General features: G+C 48.9%; 1 protein-coding gene across 1 annotated transcript; it reads left to right on the plus strand.

Moving 5' to 3' along the window:
* The first annotated feature begins 672 nt into the window (after nt 1-672).
* Cimip1 (ciliary microtubule inner protein 1) lies at nt 673-7,926 on the plus strand. Its single transcript, XM_006976020.4, has 4 exons — nt 673-813; nt 4,040-4,121; nt 5,661-5,762; nt 7,589-7,926. Exons 1-4 carry the CDS (start codon nt 743-745, stop codon nt 7,748-7,750), a joined length of 417 nt encoding a protein of 138 aa, XP_006976082.1. The 5' UTR covers nt 673-742; the 3' UTR covers nt 7,751-7,926.
* The last annotated feature ends 11,112 nt before the right edge of the window (nt 7,927-19,038 follow it).

The raw sequence follows: 19,038 nt of genomic DNA on the forward strand, positions 1-19,038 counted from the left end.
ATACTATGCAAGAGTAGAAAAGTACATGTGAGCAACGTGAATGGATCTCCCACAAACTTTAGACAACAAGAAAAGCCTGGCTAGATGACTCAGCCCACCCCAAATCCTGGGGTGGCCTAGCCAACCTCTGCAGGGAGCGAAGAGGAGGCAAGTGTGGTATCTGCAACAGTTGGAGGTAGCTGGCAGTGCTGGGTCATGATGCCCAGGGTCTGGGCCAGAGGGTGTGTTCTTTCTAATAGACATCACGCTCTGAGCTCTTGGGATTCTGCGCCTGGATGAAAGCTCTAACCTCCACATTTGAGCTTTAAGTTTTAAAAAGGGCCAGGGACAAGGGCTGGTAGGTAGTACAAGCCAGGCCATACTGAATACTCAGGGAGTTGAGACAGGAGCATCTCAAAGCACAGGTCTGCCTGGGTTAGGAGACCCTGTCTCAAATTTTAAACAGGTGAAAAAAAAAGGAGAGAGACTGAGAATGTAGGTTAGTGGTGGAGCATGTGCCAAGCCCTGGGAGCAATTCCAGTATCAAAAGAGGAGTGGGGATGCTGGTGTTAGGTCGCAGAGGGGCACACGTGACCACCGGGCACTCAGAGGGCAGAGGCCAGCAGCAAGCTCCAGGGACCCTCCTCCCCTGCGAGTACCTCCACCTCCTAATTGTGATGTGTTACCTGGCAACCGGTCTCCCAGCGACAAAGGACCCAGAGTCTAGGGCAAGAGGGCACCGGTTTGCCGAAGTCCGCAAGCCATGGCGGCTCAGAAGCCGCTCAGCACCACTGCGGCAGAGCGCATGAACCTTGTGGCCCAGGACGAGATCTGGTAAGACCCGGGGGCTGGGCCCTTCTCATCTACCGGGCACACACCTTAGCGGCCTCAGTTTCCCCACCAAGAAGAGAAGACAGTCGACCGCTGGGCACAGCTGGAGTGCTCTTAGGATAATCAGGAACTTGGAGGAGAGCAGGCAATGTCAGGCACACAAGGACACCTCAGTCTGGCCGCCCCTCCCTCCTGCCCACCGCGAAGACTGGAAGAATTCCAATAGGGAATTTAAAAAGAAGAAACAAAACTTAAATGCTAATATTTGATAACATCGAAGGTTCAGCCTTTCTTGGATTTCCTAGATTCTTTTAAAGGAGAAGAAATTTTAATTTTAAAAGACCCAGGGCTGGGTGTCATGTCACAAGCCTTTAATCCCAGTACTAGAGAGGCAGAAACAGCGGATCTCTGTGAGTTCAAGGCCATCCTGGTCTACATAGTGAGACCTTATCTCCAAAAGCAACAAAAATCTATTTTCTAAAAGATTTGTGTCCATCAGACATTTGTAATGGATATTTTTGAGTGCCAAGTAGTATTCCACTACTTGACATTTTAATCACTATAAGAGTCTGATTTAGACCTTAGATGCAAGGGACATTTGTCCCCCTTGACCCTCCCCTCCTCCCTTCCCCCTCCTTTCTCTGTCTCTCTGCCTGTCTCTGTCTCTGTCTCTCCCCTCTCTCCTCCTGCACTGGCTTTGCATCTGGGGCCTCAATCACGCTGGCCAAGCGCTCTGCCGCCAAGCTTCTTTTTCCTACTTTAATTGTGAGTTGTCCGGGCTGCTCTAAACTCACTTCTCCGTAGCCCAGGCGGGCAAACACATCCTCATGCTGCAGCCCCTGGCTCATCTCGTAAACTCCCTAGTAACCATCTCTGTGACTTTTGTGTCCTTTAACACCCGTGGGGACAACTGGTGAAGAGCCTACTCATATTGGAATTGTCGCATTAAGTCTGTTTTGTAGGAAACAGTATAATTCTCTCAAGTGGAAAACAGTGTCATTTCCCAGGAACCACACAATCTCAGTGTTTTAAATGTGTTTATTAGCACCCACAAACCTCCAAGAGGAAACATTATCCTTTCCCCCGACTCCACTAGACAAACTCCTACATATCCTGCAAACCCAAGTCAAAACGCCCCTCCCCTATGAACTGGCCCTCTTGAGCGCAGAGATTCTGCTTTCCAGTTCTAACCCATCTCCCGAGTACTGGAAATGGACATGATCAAGCATGAGGTTAACTAGAAATGGAGAATTAACCAATTTCAAATATTCACCCCAAGAAAATATCATGAAAATTCATGAGAGTTGGCTATTTTTACTTCCTTTTTGATGTGGCTATGGGAAATTTACAGACATGTCCGAGGCTCATGTTGGTCACATCTTTATGAGAAATAGACTCTGGGACAGCTCAGCCATGGGCGTGTTCACAGTGAAAGCCCGATGATCCGAGTTCCGATCCCTAGAACGCTGTGAACTGTCCTCTGACTTCCATACACACACTCAAACACTAAATGTACACACACATGCACACACTCAAACACTAAATGTACATACATGCACACACTCAAACACTAAATGTACATACATGCACACACTCAAACACTAAATGTACACACACATGCACACACTCAAACACTAAATGTACACACACATGCACACACTCAAACACTAAATGTACACACACATGCACATACTCAAACACTAAATGTACATACATGCACACAAACACTAAGTGTACATACATGCACACACTCAAATACTAAATGTACGCAGGCATACATGAAAACAGACAAACTCTGGGCTTGGGAGAGGGCTTATCCTGGAAAGTGTTTGCACACAGGATGAAGACCCGAGTGTGACCTCCAGAGCCCATGTAAAAAGCCAGGTGTATAGTGAACACTTATAATTCCAGGGTGGAGGAGGAAGAGACAGGAAGGTCCCTGGAACTTTCTGGTCAACCAGTATAGCCTGAGCCCCAGGTCCTACTGAGAAATCCCATCTCCAAGACAAAGTGTAGGGCCCCTAAGAATGACAATTGTGCTGGCTAGTTTTATGTCAATTTGACACAAACTAGAGTCATTTGTGAGGAGGGAGCCTCAATTGAGAAAATGCATTCATAAGACCAGGTTGTAGACAGGCCTGTAGGGCATTTTCTTGATTAGTGATTGATGGGGGAGAGGCCCAGCCCACTGCAGGTGGTCCCATCACTGGGCTGGTGGTCCTGGGTTCTACAAGAAAGCAGACTCAGCAAGTCAGGAGGAGCAAGCCAGTAAGCAGCACTCTTCCATGGCCTTTCATCAGCTCCTGCCTCCAGGTTCCTGCCCTGTTTGAGTTTCTTTCCTGACCTTGTTTGATGATACAGAAGTGTAAGCCAAATAAACCCTTTTCTTCCCAACTTGAAACAGAAACTCTAAGACAACACCCAAGGTTAACCTCCGACCTTTACACACACCTGTACACCAAACACACACACACAAGAAAAGAAAAAGAAAAAGAAATAGACTTTGTCTTCCAAGCTCGGGGCCCAGAGTATAGAGCTTGGCCGGACCCAAAACCTGCAGAGATCAGGGAGGGGGAGGGGTGCAGATTCTGGTTCCCAAATCGAAGGAACCTGAAGGGCCAAGGCGAACTCCATGTTTGCAGAACCTAACCCATCGCCTCACCAGCTGCCCCTCAGCTCAGCTCCCAGGTGGACATCTAGAAACTGTTTAATGTGGAATGAACAAGAATGGGGCTGGATTGGGGGTGGGTGGGGCTGGAGCACCTGGGGACATTTAAGGACGGTCTAGCAGTCAAGTTCACGCTTGCTGAGTCTATACTTGCAGGAGCCCAGGGGTAAGTGTCTTTTTAAACTGACTGTCGCATCCCATGGGTGCTTCTGCCGCTTGCCACTCTTCCTCTAAGCACAGGTAGAGCCTCCAGAATAAGAGGGCTAGTACTCACGTGCCCCTCTAGTAGCCAGCCAGTCCCACCTGACCCCATACCACGCCCCTGCTCCATCTCTTCCCACCACCTCCTCCTCCTCTCCTGCCAGGGTCTCCCCATAAGTTAAGGGGGGGCTCAGCCTAGGCACTGAATTCTCTCCTGCTCCATCCCCACTCATATCCCCTGCAGACCCGCTAGCCAGCCAGTGTGCAGGACACAGAGGCAAGCAGTTCTCCACACGTTTGGAGGTTCTCACGAGGCTTTTCTGAGAGTGTCGCCTCCCACTTAGTGTTTCTTTTTCTCAGGAGATACCGTCTGAAGGCTGAATATAAAGCCCAGGAAGAATGGCCGATGAAGTGGGGATATTTGATGACCTCCATGGAGAAGGTGATTGAAAAGTTTATCAGGAGCCACCTGTCTTCAGGCAGTACCCAGTCATGTCAGGAAATAAATGGCCACCATCTGATAATCAGCAAGAATGAATTGAAAGAGGGGGGCTGAGGAGATGGCTTTGTGGGTAAGAGCCATGAAATAGGACCCCTGATGTCTTCTTCTGGCATCCGCATGTGCAGGCACAGGTACACACATGCATACTCACATATGCAACACACACACACACACACACACACACACACACACACACACACACACACACACACACACAATTTAATTAGCTTTTTCTGCTCCCCTGAATCCGGAGGTTCCTTCCTTTGAGGGGTTGTAGAGCACTCTCAAGGTACAAGTCGTGTGCCAGGCACTTCCTTTAACCAGCTCTGTGGTTGGTACTGCAGCCAGGCACATGGGGCTGCCACTTCGTGCCTGTTTTTAATAAAAAAGACCAGGGAGTTCAAAGGATGATGGTCGGGCACAGGACCAGCAAAGGCAGCACAGAGGTGAGGAGCCAGCGGGCCTCCGCCTCACCCGAGGCCGCCTGGCTACCTCCCTTCTGTGAAATGGAGTGGGACGAAGGTATGTGGACCGTTCTGCAGGCCTGGAGACAAGGGGACCTGTAAGGAATAACTGAGACCGTGTCTGCCCTCCCAGGTGCCCCCCAAAGTGTGGGTCAAACATTCAGACATCTGCAAGGGTCTAGACAGAATGAGAGAGGACAAGCATCGCAAAAAGAGGGAGTTATGGTGACATGGGCAGAGGCACAGTCCTGATCAGGGGAGTTCCCAGTATTCCCGTGAAACCTGCTTCTAGAGGGAGTAGGTCCCATCTATAAAAAAAAAAAAAAAAAAAAAAAAAAAAAAAAAAAAAAAAAACACTACGTAGACTATCATGATGCCCACGGGGCTTCTGAGGGTGGCCTGTTTGTGACATAGCTACCTCAGGACAGACTCCAGGCAGGACTCCAGAGGAGGTCCTCTTCCTCTGCCAGGACACGGTGACCAGAACTGCATTGTTCAAAATACTCACAGCATCGGAAGCCCCTCCCACAGCCCACCCACTGCACAGCTTTGAAATTATGCCATTTGTAATGAGGTTTTTAAAATTCTTAGACAGTTATACAGTTTGAAATTCAATGCATAAAGTAGGGGCCTTAATAATGTACTGTTCGAAAGTGATTCGATATTAATATTCCTCGCGTGTAATTAAATTGGGTTTCCAGGGAGTTTTAAATGGCTTTAAAATCTCCCAGGGTGTGGGGCATTCGTTTCTGGTTGGAAACCTTGGTCTTGGAACCAGCACAGGCATTTTTTTTACTTTGAGTTCATGACCAGGGATGTCTTCTCTGGTCCCATGATGGGGATATCAGTTCCTAGTCGAAGGGCCTCAGCAAGGGCCACTCAGGACTAACTTGGCAGCTCAGATTCTACTTTGACCATTTTCTGCCTGTGCTGGGATCAGCAGCATCTCTGCTGGGAGCTCCACCGGTGCCCGGGGGCTCGGCCTGAGGTCCCTGTCTCCGGGGTTCTGTTTCAGCTGCTGGAAGGTGAAGAAGAACCACGAACCCCAAAGCCCAAGATCGAGCTGCCCAGCCACTTCCGTGTCCGGCCAGTGAGCCCCATGGACAAATACATCAAGGTTCGTCAGGCTGCTCTTACACTATTTTCTAAGAAAAAGTAGTCCTACTGCAGACTGTGGTCCCTCCAGCCACCAGAGGTGAGGACGTGGCCACTCTGGGAGCCACAAGAGCCCTGGAACCAGGCTGGGAACCTCACCGGTAAGACACCTGTACGCACATGTGAGTCGTGCACACACACACCTGTACACACATGTGAGTCATGCACACACACACCTGCACACACAAACACAAACACACATATCAACACACACACACACACACACACACACACACACACACACGGCTTTCTAAACATGAACATATAAACACACAGACACAAACACACACATGTACATATATGCACAAACACACATATATACACACATACACACACACAGGAAAGCAAGTGAGGCTCAAGAGTTACAGTGAGATCTGAGCCCGAGTCCCACGTGACTGTTCAGCTCCTGCATTGTCTTGGACAAGTGGCCCGGAATGTGTGTGTCCACTTCCTCCCTGGTCACTGTATCTCAGGGTTACTGAAACACCTTGGGGACTGGGATTCTGTGGGACAGTGTGCTTGAAGGACTGGGGAACAGGAACCAGCATTTGTCAGAGGGTGGTGACTCTCAGCCATTACTGGGTGCTGGGTGAACAAGCAAGAAAGGGATCCTCAACCAGAAAATCAGGGATGTGGTGGGGTGGCGCTGCTCCAAAGGGTCACCAGAGCTGCTGGGAGGGCTTCTCCGTGGCAGGCTGCTCCCGTTCAAATCTCTGGGACTCAGTGAGCAGCCAGTCTGTCTGAACCAGTGAGACAATCTAGGGAGCCATTGAGGAAGACACATGTAAGTCAGACTAGTTTTATAGCATCTTGACACATGCTAAGGTCATTTGGGAAAGGGGACTATCCACTAAGAAAATGCCTCCATACGATTTGCAAGTGGGCAATGTATTTTCTAAATTACACAATGTATTTTCTAAATTACTGATTGATGTAGGAGGGCTCAGCCATCATGGGTGGTGGTGCTACCTGTGGTCCTGGGTTCTATAAGGAAACAGGCTGAACAAGCCATGAGCAGCAAGCCTGTAAGCATCCTCCTGCATGGCCTCTGCTTCAGCTCCTCCATGTTCCTGCCCTGTTCTGCCCTGACTTCCCTGGATGATGGACTGTACACTGTAAGATGAAATAAACCCTTACACCCTCCTCCCAACTTGTTTTTGATCGGGTGTTTGGGAATAGAAATCCTAAGACATGTGTCTTAGTGAGCTTTGTCCCCTTGACACAGTCTGCAGTCACCTGAGAGGAAAGCCTAGATCAGATTAGCCTATGGACATACGTATGGGGGTTTCTTGATTGTGAATTGATTGGAGGTCCAAGCCCACTGTTGGTGGCACCATCACCAGGCGGTAAGTGGACCTGGGCTTTATAACAAAGCCCTATAAACATGACCCTGTGAGTGAGCTAGGGAACGAGCCAACAAGCAACGTTCCTCCATGGTTTCTACCTCAGCATGCTGCAGTGAATGCCTTCATTGATGAGCTGTGATGTATAAGTCAAACAAATCATTTCTTCCCCAGGTTGCTTTTGGTCAGTGTTACCAAAGAAACAGAAAGGAACCTTAATGAACACCCAAAAGCCAAACTCTAGCCTTCACACACACACACTTCAGCACACACTGCTTAATATTGGTTTTTCTGTCTTCTGCATCCTAGGCATCCTGGGCACCTTGTAGACACCCCTGTGGCTCATGTGGTCATTTGCTCCACAGCAAGATGCGTGTCTTCCTCCTATCAGCACTGTGGGCAGGAAGGAGTCTTCCCATGACTAACCCCTTGCATTCCCCTTCAGATCCTTCCATCACCTCCAATCCCAAAGACCACGCAGAGCTTCATCGGATGGCGATCTGGGGTGCCAGGCCTGAACAAGTGCTTGGAGCATGACACAGAGATCCGCAGCTGCAAAGGGGCTTACGCCCGAGAGCTGCACTGGCCAGAGCAAGGCGTGTACTGAATGTCACCATGGCTTCAGGTGGGATGTGCCTGTGCCTGGGTCAGCCTCCCCGAGGACGGCTCCCCACGTCTCTACGGATGTTCTGAAGGACAACAGTTTACCTTAGGTGTTGTCGTTCATTGGTGCTCCCAAGATTCTTGGCTAACGTAAGGTAAATAGATACTCTGGTTTATTTATTTGTTTGCTGGTTTGTATGTTTGTTGATCCTGTGGGAATCTCTGACTATGGTTTTGGAAAACAGTGATTTAACTCTTAAGCACACTTGTCTATACCCGGGCATGTAGTTCAGTTGGTAGACGGCTTATGTACATGCGCGAAGCTCTAACACCTCAGAAACTGGGTATGGTACCAATCACAACACTTGGGAGATGGAGACAGAAGAAATAAGTCCCAGGACATCCTTGGGATATTACGTTTGAAGCTCGCCTGGGTTATATAGGATCTTGTCTCAAGAAAGGAAAAACTTTAACACATTGTCCAACTTCAGGCACAGTGGTGCACGGATGTCATCACACACAGATTCAAAGATTACCTGGAGAGCAAGCAGAGTGAGCTGGGTAGCCTGGGAAACCCAGTTCTGAGCATAGAAAGTAAAAAGGAAGGCTAGAGGTAGGTCTGTGATAGAGCGCTTGCCTCGCCTGCACACTATCCATACTTAGTCTCCAGGAACCTCCTATGAAAACCCATCTCAGCTTCCACGGCCTCTCCCACCCTCCTCCTGATGGTGAGATGACTTGCTGGTCCAGGTCTTCTGTGCCCAGACACCAGCTCCTCTTCAGAAGGAATGAGATAGCTTGAAGCCCTTTGTTGAGGTATCTTCAGGAAGACCACAGCTTTAAGGACAGAAACCAGGCCAAGGCCAAAACCACCACGTGGATTTCCAGAAGTCTCTTCCTGAGTTTGCTGAGCACACCTGACCCATTCAATGACCTGGCCTCCCAACCAAGATCCCTGGCCATTCTGACCTTGCGGCCATCTGTACCTCAGCTATCAGTTTCTTTCTGCGTTCCCCCTGCTCAGTTCTGCAACTTTCCACCTGGACCTCCGGCAGCAGGTGGGAGAGCACCGGGTGACAGGGAATCATGAACTGCACCCTCAAAAACAGACAGGCAGAGCTTAGGGACATCGTGGGAGCTGTTCCTGGTCTATGCTGACCCCAAGATAGGGTTCTGTGTAGTCTAGGCTGGCACAGAGCCAATGGACATCTGAGGATGACCTTGGACTTCTACTCTTCCTGCCTCTACCTCCCAAGTGCTGGGATTCGTAAAATACCAAAGCAGGTCTCAGCAGTGCTGGAGCTAAAGTCCTGGGCCTCCTGCATGCTAGACAAGCACTCAGCCACAGCTCCAGTCCTGGTGTTCAACATGCAGCTTCCTCAGATCTGGCCTGAGCCAGCAGGGTAGCCACATGTGGTCAGTCACCTGCTCCTCCGCAATGAGATGTGTTTTCCTCCTGTCTAAACCATGGGCAGGAAGGAGTCTTTATGACTGACAGGCTGGGAGAGGCGTCACTTGGTGGAACCATTGCTGAAGCCCAAGAGTCCCTTGTCTTAGGGAAACTCAAGGACCCTCTCACAGTCCTGAACATGGGCTTCCACCCCTTCACCCCCTACTGCTCCCCAAAAGGGATTTCATGGCTGACAGGCACCCAGCACCAGGGGACAGAATTCCCTCGGTATCGGGACATCCCCATACCATCAGGGCAGGGAGCCCCAGCAGACAAGCTCCTGCCATGTGGGACTCTCCTCTCTCTGCGAGCCTCCGGGAGGAGATCTGAGCCAGCATCCCTCTGACTTCCGTGGTGCTGACTCCCCAGGGCCTCTTGGAGCCAGGGCCAGGCCTCCCAACCGAAACCTCACTCCAGCTCCTGGGGGATGAGTGCTCTGTCTTTCAGCATCCTTCCTCCAGCCCCCAGATATGGTATTCCCTGAGTTCCCCAGCCTGGAAGGGAGACCTCTCAAGAGCACAGCCCTTTGGGGTGATGACCCCACCTCTGAGTATGGTGGCTATGGTTATCACTCACTATGTGTGATGTCAGAGCCACAGCTGGGACTGTCATGACTTTTTAGGCCTGAGAAAAGACACTTGGGGTTGAACTGTGATCCACTCCCAAAGAAAATTTGTTAAAGCCCCAACCTCCCTTCAAACACACACTTAACTGGAAATAAGGTCACTACAAATGTAGCTAGTTAAACTAAGATGAGCTCATCCTGCACTTCTGAGCCTCCCAAAGAGAAGAGCACACACACACACTGCATTATAGCCAGGTGACCTCAGAAAGTGGATAACATCTGTAAGCCAAGGATGTCCAGAACTCGCCAGCAGCTCACCAGAGATGGTTAGTAAGGCTAATACTCCCTCAGCTTCAGAAGGAACATGCCACTTCAACCTTGACTCCACATCTGTCCCCTCCACAATGATACAACTCCAAAGTTGGGCTGCTGTCCTGTGCATCTGTGGTGTAGCCACTGGGACGGGAAGGCAGCTGGCACACAGCTTCCTTCCCCTGCCCTCCTGGTTCACAGTTTTCTGTCTCCTGACCCAGCTGTCTCTCAGGGAAGCAGGCACATGGTCCGTTTGGCTCTGGAGGTGTTCCCAACCACTCAGACATTCAGCCTGAGGTAGACTGAACAACCAGATGCTTGGCCAAGCCTGCCTCTATCCCATCCAATATTTTGGCATCTCTATCAGTTCTGCAGGTGAGGCATCTGCCCTTGAAGAAGCACGCGTGCTTCTTGGGATCAGATGTCCCTGAAGTGAAGGACAGTGGCCAGAAAAGCACTGGTTTGTCCCATTTCCCCTTCAGCAAACTGAGGGTTGTTTTTCCATGGATTTCCATAAAGGAGGCAGTGCACACCTTGGTTGAGGATGACCCTCTCTGGACAGGTGGCATTTGCTCTAATTCTTAATCAAAAGATGCATCTGGGAGTGGCCTTTTTATTGTCTGTGTGCCTACAGCAGTCAGGCAACAACAACAACAACAACAGAAAACACCCAGCAAAATTAGATGGAACTGTAGCCGGGGCTAGGGCCCCATTGGCAGGGCACTTGCCCAGCGTGCACAAAGTCCCAGATTCTGTCCCTAGCACTGTGTGGTGCCTCACACCTGCAACCCCAGCACTTGGGAGGCAGGAGGAACATGATTTCAAGGTCATCCTTGGCTATGTAGTGAGTTTGAGGTCAGCCTGAGCTACATGAAACCCCCTCTTAAAAGGGGGGGGGGCTCTTGGATCTGTCTCAGTTTCCAGCTGCTGGGAGACAGAGCATCCACTTCAGACTCTTGAAGACGGCACCCACTAGACAGTAGCCGGGTGAGCAGGTGGTGGTGGTAAAGACGAATGGATCACAGCATGGTGAGACTTTCAGGAAGGGTCAGGCTCCATGGTGGCCATCGCTGGGCTCACCCAATGCTTGCATTCAGTTTGCACCCATGAGGAGGAAGATGGACCCAGGTCCTTGGGAGGAGAAAGAGACTCAGGCCACAGCTGAGCCTTACGTCAGGCGTAGTCATCCCAACTGCTCAGGAGGTTGAAGCAGGAGGGTAACAAGTTGAAAGCCAGACTGGGCAATTGAGGAGACTTTGTCTTAAAATACGAAGTGAGAAGAGCTGGCTCAGTGGTGAATCACTGGCCCAGCATGTTCGAGGTCTCAGCTCCATCCCCAGCACCTGAAGGAGACCAGGCACACTCTTCGCCCCATTTGCCCCTGTCAACATCTAGATGGCTCCATGTGTTTGCACTGCTGTGGTGGTATTCTAACTGTACTGAAATGTGATTTTGATTGTATGTTAATAAATAAAGTTGTCCGGGGGTCAGAGCTATTAGAGCCATAGACAGAATGTGGCGGTGGTGGCACACGCCTTTGATCCCAGCACTTGGTAGAAGAGCTAGGTAGATCTCTGTGTGTTCAGGGATACAGCCAGCATTGGAGACATATGCCTTTAAGACCTAGAGGGCTGTACATACAGACAGTGACGAGGCAGTCACGCGTTTGTGTTTACAACCAATGAGAAGGCAGAACAAAAAGACTATGAATAGACATACACACAGGAAGTAGCTCTCTTTTGGAGAGCTAGGACCACCGCAGGAGGAAGGGTGAGATTTTAGCTCTGAGCTCTGACCTCTTGGCTTTCTCTTTTACATTGGTTCTGTGTTTCTTATTTAATAAGATGGTTGGTTACATCTACAAATGGCACCCAACGTGTTGGCAAGAGTTTCCACCTAAAACCTGAGTAAAAAGATTCTAAAATGGAGCAATAAACAGTTCCTAGTTGTCTTTTTCAAGTTAGAGGCAGTGTGCGTGTTTGAGCTACTATCTACTATGGCGGGTTCCTGGTGTGCTCGACCTGCAGTATGGCGGGAATGAGTCCTCTGCAAGTGGCACATTAAGCTGCATGGTGGATTTAGCCTTTGCTAGTACAAAACAAAAAGAGGTTTCTGGGCTGCACGCTGCTTTGATAGAAGCATAGACCCACTATTTCTGAGAATTGATGGCTCCCAGAGCTGGCAGAAAATGTACCATGTTGGGAAGCTGAAGTGGGCAGAGCCAGCAGCCACAGCCTGTTTCAGGCTTAGAAGGCTGCAGTTTAAAGCAATAGGCTCCAGGTAATATAAAAAATAATCCACGTAAAGATGGCTAGCACACAGAGAATCTGGATTATGTTCTCTTTGATATTTGTAACTGAAGAAAAACATTTGATTACAAAAGCTGTTGAGTTATGCCAAAATGTGTATTTTAAAGGTACCTTGACTTCAAAATTTGGATATAAGGATATGTTGCTTTGGAAAAGAGGCTCTGCTTTTGTTTCTACAGAAAGCCAGAGGCTATGGATTTGTTCCAGATTAAGATATATCAGGTTTGACCAGCTAAGACCACCTGAAAGGTCTCTAATGACACCATGGCCCAGATGATCCAACATCCAGAATCGTTTCAAGGCAACTGGCTCAGACGATACACCCTCACGGACTACTCCATAATCCTAAATTTTTCTTTGTGTCCCCATAAGATACAGTGCCCCCCTCCAGCAGGAAGTAGTAAGAGAAGCCATGCCCAAATTCCCAAATATACCAAGCTGGCTTTGTAGATGTGTAAAAGTCAAAACCTTCCTTTTTGAAAAAAAAATAGGGTAAGTGCTGTGGGATGGTCTGTATGTCAAATCTGTTGCTCTGATTGGTCAATAAATAAAACACTGATTGGCCAGTGGCTAGGCAGGAAGTATAGGCGGGACTAACAGAGAGGAGAAAAGAAAGAACAGGAAGGCAGAAGGAGTCACTGCCAGCTGCCGCCATGACAAGAAGCACGTGAAGACACCAGTAAGCCACGAGCCACGTGGCAAGGTATAGGTTTATGGAAATGGATTAATTTAAGCTATAACAACAGTTAGCAAGAAGCCTGCCACGGGCATACAGTTTGTAAGCAATATAAGTCTCTGTGTTTACTTGGTTGGGTCTGAGCAGCTGTGGGACTGGCGGGTGGCAAAGATTTGTCCTGACTGTGGGCAAGGCAGGAAAATTCTAGCTACACACTGTGTAGAGTATGTGCGTTGTATCTGTGTGTGTGTGTGTGTGTGTATATATATATATATATATATATATATATGGGGGATGGGTGTGTGTGTGTGTGTGTGTGTGCATGTAGAGAGCAGAGCTGCACCTTTAGATTTCTTCTCTATAGCTATTCATTTTACTTTTTGAGACAAGGTGCCTCACTAAGGCCAGAGCTCGTGAATTTGGCTAGGCAAGGTGTCTAGAAGGCTCTAGGAATCCTTTTGTCTCTGTTGGTGCCATTGCCTCCCAGTTCTGGGTTTATAGATGTGCCCCCACAGTGCCCAGAATTTACATGGTGCTAGATTTGAACTCAGATCCGCATGTTTGCATGGTGTCTTCCCAGCCTCTGCTTAGGTATCTTTAGCTAACACCTGGGAAACCCTTGCAGTGGTGGGGGCTGTCTATGTTAGGGTTTCTATTGCCGTGTTAAACACCATGACCAAAAGCAGCTTGGAGAGGAAAGATGTTGTTCAAATCTTAAATGGTTTATAATTGAAAAAAAACCCGGTACTAGATATTGGGGTGAAAGCTGAAAGAGAGAGAACCAGAGCAAGCCACAGCCAACCTCACCTCGCCAACTCCTCAGCCAATCCTGTTTCCACGAATCCTCAGACTGAAAGTTTCTGAGTCCTCACCTGAAAGGCCTCAGCCAAAAGCAGCCTTTAGTTCCCATCTCCTCACACCTTATATACCTTTCTCTGCCCTGCCATATTACTTCCTGGGATTAAAGGCCTGTGTGCTTCCAAAACAAAGGCATAAGGTCTCAAGTGTTGGGATTAAAGGTGTGTGCCACCACTGTCTGGCTCTATTTCTCTTCTAGACTGAGTCAACCTCATGTAGTTCAGGGTGACCTTGAACTCACAGATATCCAGATGGATCTCTGCCTCTCAAAGAGTGCTAGGATTAAAGGTGTGCGCCACCACTGCCTGACCTCAATGTCTAACCTAGTAGCTGGCTCTGTCGTCTGATCCTCAGGCAAACTTTATTAGTGTACACAATATGTCACCACAGAAAGGGTCTTTTCGCTCACATATCCTGGGTCACAGTCCACTGAGGAAAGCCAAACAGTTCAGGAACCTGGAGGGGAGCTGATGCAGAGGCGATGGAGGAGTGCTGCTTACTGGCTTGCTCCTCATGGCTTGCTCAGCCTCTTATAACACCTAGAACCATCAGCCCGGGGTGGTAACACCCACAGTGGGCTGGGCCCTCCCGCATCAATCAATAAGAAAATGCCCTAAAGGCTTGCCTACAACTGGAGTTCATGGAGACATTTCTCAGTTGAGGTCTCCTCTCAGATGACTCTAGCTTGTGTCGAGATGACGTAAAACCAGGCAGCATACTGTCTGCAATAACTTATTCATCAACCAGCCACATCTGTGCTCTGATTTAAAGAAATGAACACGAGCTGTCCCTCTGGTGTCTTGTTTCACTGCTCCACCCTCTCCCCCCCACCCCCCCACCCCCCAGCTTCTCCTGGGCTCCAGGCTGACCTCCAACACAAAACCATCTGCCCTGTGCTCACAGCACCTAATGAGACCCAAGCTCCAAACAGCCCAGTTGAGAATTGAAGTGGACAGTGCTCCAGGATTCAATTACCCAGGACCATTGCAAACTTGACATTTAATCTATGGAAATTCACCTCTTTGTGGGTGTCTAAGAAGGCCCATAAATGTCACCACACCCTGTAAAATACCATAGCATTTCCAAGGTCAAGATGCAGCTGGTGAACCCATGTGCATGATATTGACATCATCCCAATAATGAACCAAGAGCTGGACTCAGTCCAAAGGAACAGGCTCAAAACGCTGCCAAACAAGACTGAATCAGGGACCCAGAACAGACCCACTGCAAGCATGTTTGAGTCTAAAAGAAATTAGAAACACTTGGGTTGAGTTAACAAACAAGTATAATGAACGCAAGCTGAAAGCCAGGGGGACCGACTCATAAGCATTGTAACAAGGACAGATGTCCTCGATATAATCCCACTGGCAAGGTCTAGGTATCCCCACAAAATTAAATTCAATAATTTTTTTAAACTTTTTTTTTTTTTAATGTGTATGGGTGTTTTGACTCTGTGTAAGTCTGTGTGCCCCACGCATACAGTGCCCCTAGAGGACAGAAAAGAACATCAGATTTTCTGGAACTGGAGTTTCAGATGGTTGTAACCAGCCATGGTGGGGCTGGGAATTGAACCCAGGTCCAGTGGAAGAGCAGAAATGCTCACACAGCTGAGCCATCTCTCCACTCGCCCTCACATTGTTTAGTTGACACTAACACACCAACTCAAATGAAGGCTCTAAGGGGTCAAATGTCGCTTAGGTGGAGTTTTGTCCCCAAATGATCACCGATGTCATACTAAATGAACACTCCTGGGGCTTGGGGTTTGAAATCGATAAAAAGATTTAGAAATAAAATTTCGATTGTCCCAGAGGACATTGTGGGAGTGAATCTTTCATAGCTGCCTGCCTTTATGAAACTATGCAGGGATTCTATTGGTTGTAAAAGGAAGTAACCCGCCCCAGGCCAGCCGAGACACAGAGGAACATATTGATTCCTACGTGGGAAGCCCCGGGCGCAGCTAGGCTTCTCATGCAGTTTGACCAGGCTTTCCAAGCTGTCTCTAGAACCCAGGATCTTTCTACCCAGTTTCCTTCAGCTTGGTCTGATTCCAGCTGTAAGAGTCACATCTCTGCATGATTAAGCCATGAGGAAGTTTCTTGGATCCCAAAGAGGAAGTCCAGAGGCACTTGGAGTGGCCAGCTAGTCTGACAGCTCATCTTCAAAGGTCTGGGTTTTTTTCTCTCTTACCTGTCCCCATGGCAGCCTCCCCTGAGGATACAACGTTGATGGCCCCAGTGGAGAGGGTCACACACCCTCTGCTAACCTGTGGCAGTAAAAAAAGAAGTTGCTTCCTTGTATCTCTGATAATCCTCCTTGGAGGTCTCAATGGCTGGGGCCAACAGCCCCTTCCCATGAGGCACTGCACCTATTGGTAGGAGAGAAGAAAGAAAGCAGTAGGATCCGCATGATACTCACCATGGTGTCAATCTCAGACAGGCTCACATTCCTCATGGTCACAAGAGGGCTGCAACTGCTCCTGGCTTTCCTTATTCTCAGTGCCCAAAGACTATTTCCCAAGATTCCCAACTACTGTCTCATTCACTCCAACTTGGTAGCATGTCCATTCCTGAGCCAGTCAGTGTGGCCCACAAAATGCTCATCAATGTTAGGTCTCACTTGTCTCTACCCTAACACAATAGATGCCTTCCCCTCCCTCCTCCCATCTCTCTTGTTCTCATCCTCATCCTCTCAAGGAAACCATTTGCTGTCATGTGTGCATGCTCAAGGGTCTCTCCACAGAATGAGAACGAAAAGAAACCACCATCTAACAGCCAAGGAAGAACTGTGGCCATGGTCCAACTGCCTGCTGGGAACCCAGTGCTTCCAACAGCCTGGTGAAGGAGCAGCTGCAGAGCCCTCTCCCTGTACCCGTGCACACCCACAGACACAATTCTGAGTGCAGCCCCTACTCCCATGAGAAAAGAAATCATGTTTCTGTGTACTTCTGGGGCCACACAGACAAATGGCGTAACTTGAGCCCCCAACCTGCTGGAGTCCCCCTCACTGTCTTCTTCTACATTCTGGGGAGACCATATGATGGGTGGTGTTGCCAAAACCAGGCATTGCTTACTCCGCACGGGGGTGGGTGGGTAAGGTTCCTGTCAGATGGAATTCTGACCCTCAGTGCCTGGGAGCTGGCGTCACACCAACCCCTCCCCAGAAGCCAGATGCCAGCTAACAGCCCTCCTCCTGTCCCCATGATAGCCATTTCCTGTGTCTGTCTTAATCCACTTTCTATTAAGTTGGGGAGGAAACTGTTTGGCTTAAATTTCCACATCACAGTCCATCACCGAGGAAACAGGATAGGAACTCAAGGCAGGAACTTGAATCAGAAACCGTAGAGAAATGCTGTTTGCTGACTTGCTCCCTGGCTAGGCCACAGGCTCACAATTAGCTAGCTTTCTTACGCAGCCTGGGACCACCTGTCCATAGAATGCTGCTACACACGCTGGGCTGGGCCCTGCTGCCTCAGTTAACGACACAGTCCCCTGTAAACATGTCCATACACCAATCTGACCCAGACAATGCCTCAATTGAGACATCCTCTCAGATTGCTCTAGGCTGTGTCGAGTTGCCCAGGCTAACCAGAACACCCCAGTCCTTGTCAGCTTGACACACAAACACATCTGTTTATCCAGAATCCTGTCTTGTTTGTCGCCAAGATGTCGTGTTAATATTGTACTGTAAGACAGAGTACAACTTTAAAAGTCCCACAGTCTTTCAAAAATTCCAACATTTTAAAAGTTCAATGTCTCTTTACAAGTCCAACATCTCTATTGCGTGTTCCTACATAAAAAAAAAAAAAACAAAAAAAAAAAAACTACAAGTTACAAAGTTTCTTATTCCAGAAGGGAAGAACCAGAGCACAGGAGCAATCAGGTGGAAGCCTAAATCTGGGTCCTGTCACTGTGTGTGACGTCTTGGGCTCACTCATGACCTGTCACCAAGGGCTTGGGCATCCTCACCTCTCAAGTTCTGCCAACCACAGTGCACACAGCTTGTCTTGTGAGCTCATTCTAGTTCTGTTTCATACCTGCTTGGGATGTAGCTGTGGCCCCTGGACCACAGTTTCTGTGTGCTGACTCCCAAAGAATCACTTCTCAGAGATCCCCTCAGTGGGGCTGGTCTCTTGTTAATCACAGCTGATTCTTCAGATTATTAGTCAAACTATCACCCAAACGGCCCTGTCCCAATTCTTAATTCAGTCCTTGCCTAACCTCACGTTTCTCTCACCAGTATCGTCTTTCAAGCTTCCACAATAACGGCCCGTTAAGGTCTGAGCACTCGATGACCTTCCCATCTCAAAGTTCCAGAATCCTTGAATAAAGCACTCTAAAGGCATAGGAAGCTGTGTGTATGCTCAACTCCATCCCAGCACTCTCCACTCCCTGGTACCAAGTTCTGTCTCCTAGTTAGTTTTCTGTTGCTATGACAAAGCACCCTGACCAAAGCAACCTAGGGCAGAAAGAGGCTTATTTGACTTTTACTTCCAAGTCTCACACACCATCACTGAGGGAGGTCAGGAATCAAGGCAGGGACTTCAGATGGGACCAGAAGCAGGGACCGTGGAGAAACTCTGCTTGCTGGTTGCCTTAACAAACTTGTACAGCCCAGGCCCACCTGCCTGGGGAATGTTGCTGCCCACAGTGGGCTGGGCCCTCCTGCACCCATTTAGTGATAATGACAATCTCCCACAAACAGGACAGTCTGACTTGGGCAATCCCTCAGCTGAGGTTTATCCTCTCAGATGACTCTAGGCTGTGTCAGGTTGGCAGCAAAGACTGGTCAGAAGGGCCGTCTCCTTACTCTATAAAATAACTAGAATGAAGTATAGGCGCATATGGCCGGAAGGATGGTCAGCAAGTAAAGGTGCTCGCTGCCACCAAGACCGACAAACTGAGTCAGTACCCAGGCCCCACATGGAAGAAGAGAACCAACCCCCCAATTTGACTTCTGACCTCCACATGCCTGCTGTGGTACTCATGTGCTCACATGTGTGTGCACGCTTGAACACACACAAAATAAAAAGTAAATGTAAATCATAGGAGCATATTCAAAACTTGAACCAATAAAGCTAGGCAAGCCACCAGCGTGACCTCTGGCTGGTGCAGCAGAATCACCC

Source organism: Peromyscus maniculatus, chromosome 4 (genome assembly GCF_049852395.1).
Source record: "Peromyscus maniculatus bairdii isolate BWxNUB_F1_BW_parent chromosome 4, HU_Pman_BW_mat_3.1, whole genome shotgun sequence".
Classification (NCBI taxonomy): Eukaryota; Metazoa; Chordata; class Mammalia; order Rodentia; family Cricetidae; genus Peromyscus; species Peromyscus maniculatus.

What these genes read in the sequence shown, in the direction of transcription:
- Cimip1 (XM_006976020.4), top strand. Translation starts at nt 743, where the DNA reads ATGGCGGCTCAGAAGCCGCTCAGCACCACTGCGGCAGAGCGCATGAAC. An exon ending in TGATGACCTCCATGGAGAAG is followed by an intron (nt 4,122 to 5,660) that starts GTGATTGAAAAG and finishes GTTCTGTTTCAG; the next exon opens with CTGCTGGAAGGTGAAGAAGA. An exon ending in CCATGGACAAATACATCAAG is followed by an intron (nt 5,763 to 7,588) that starts GTTCGTCAGGCT and finishes ATTCCCCTTCAG; the next exon opens with ATCCTTCCATCACCTCCAAT.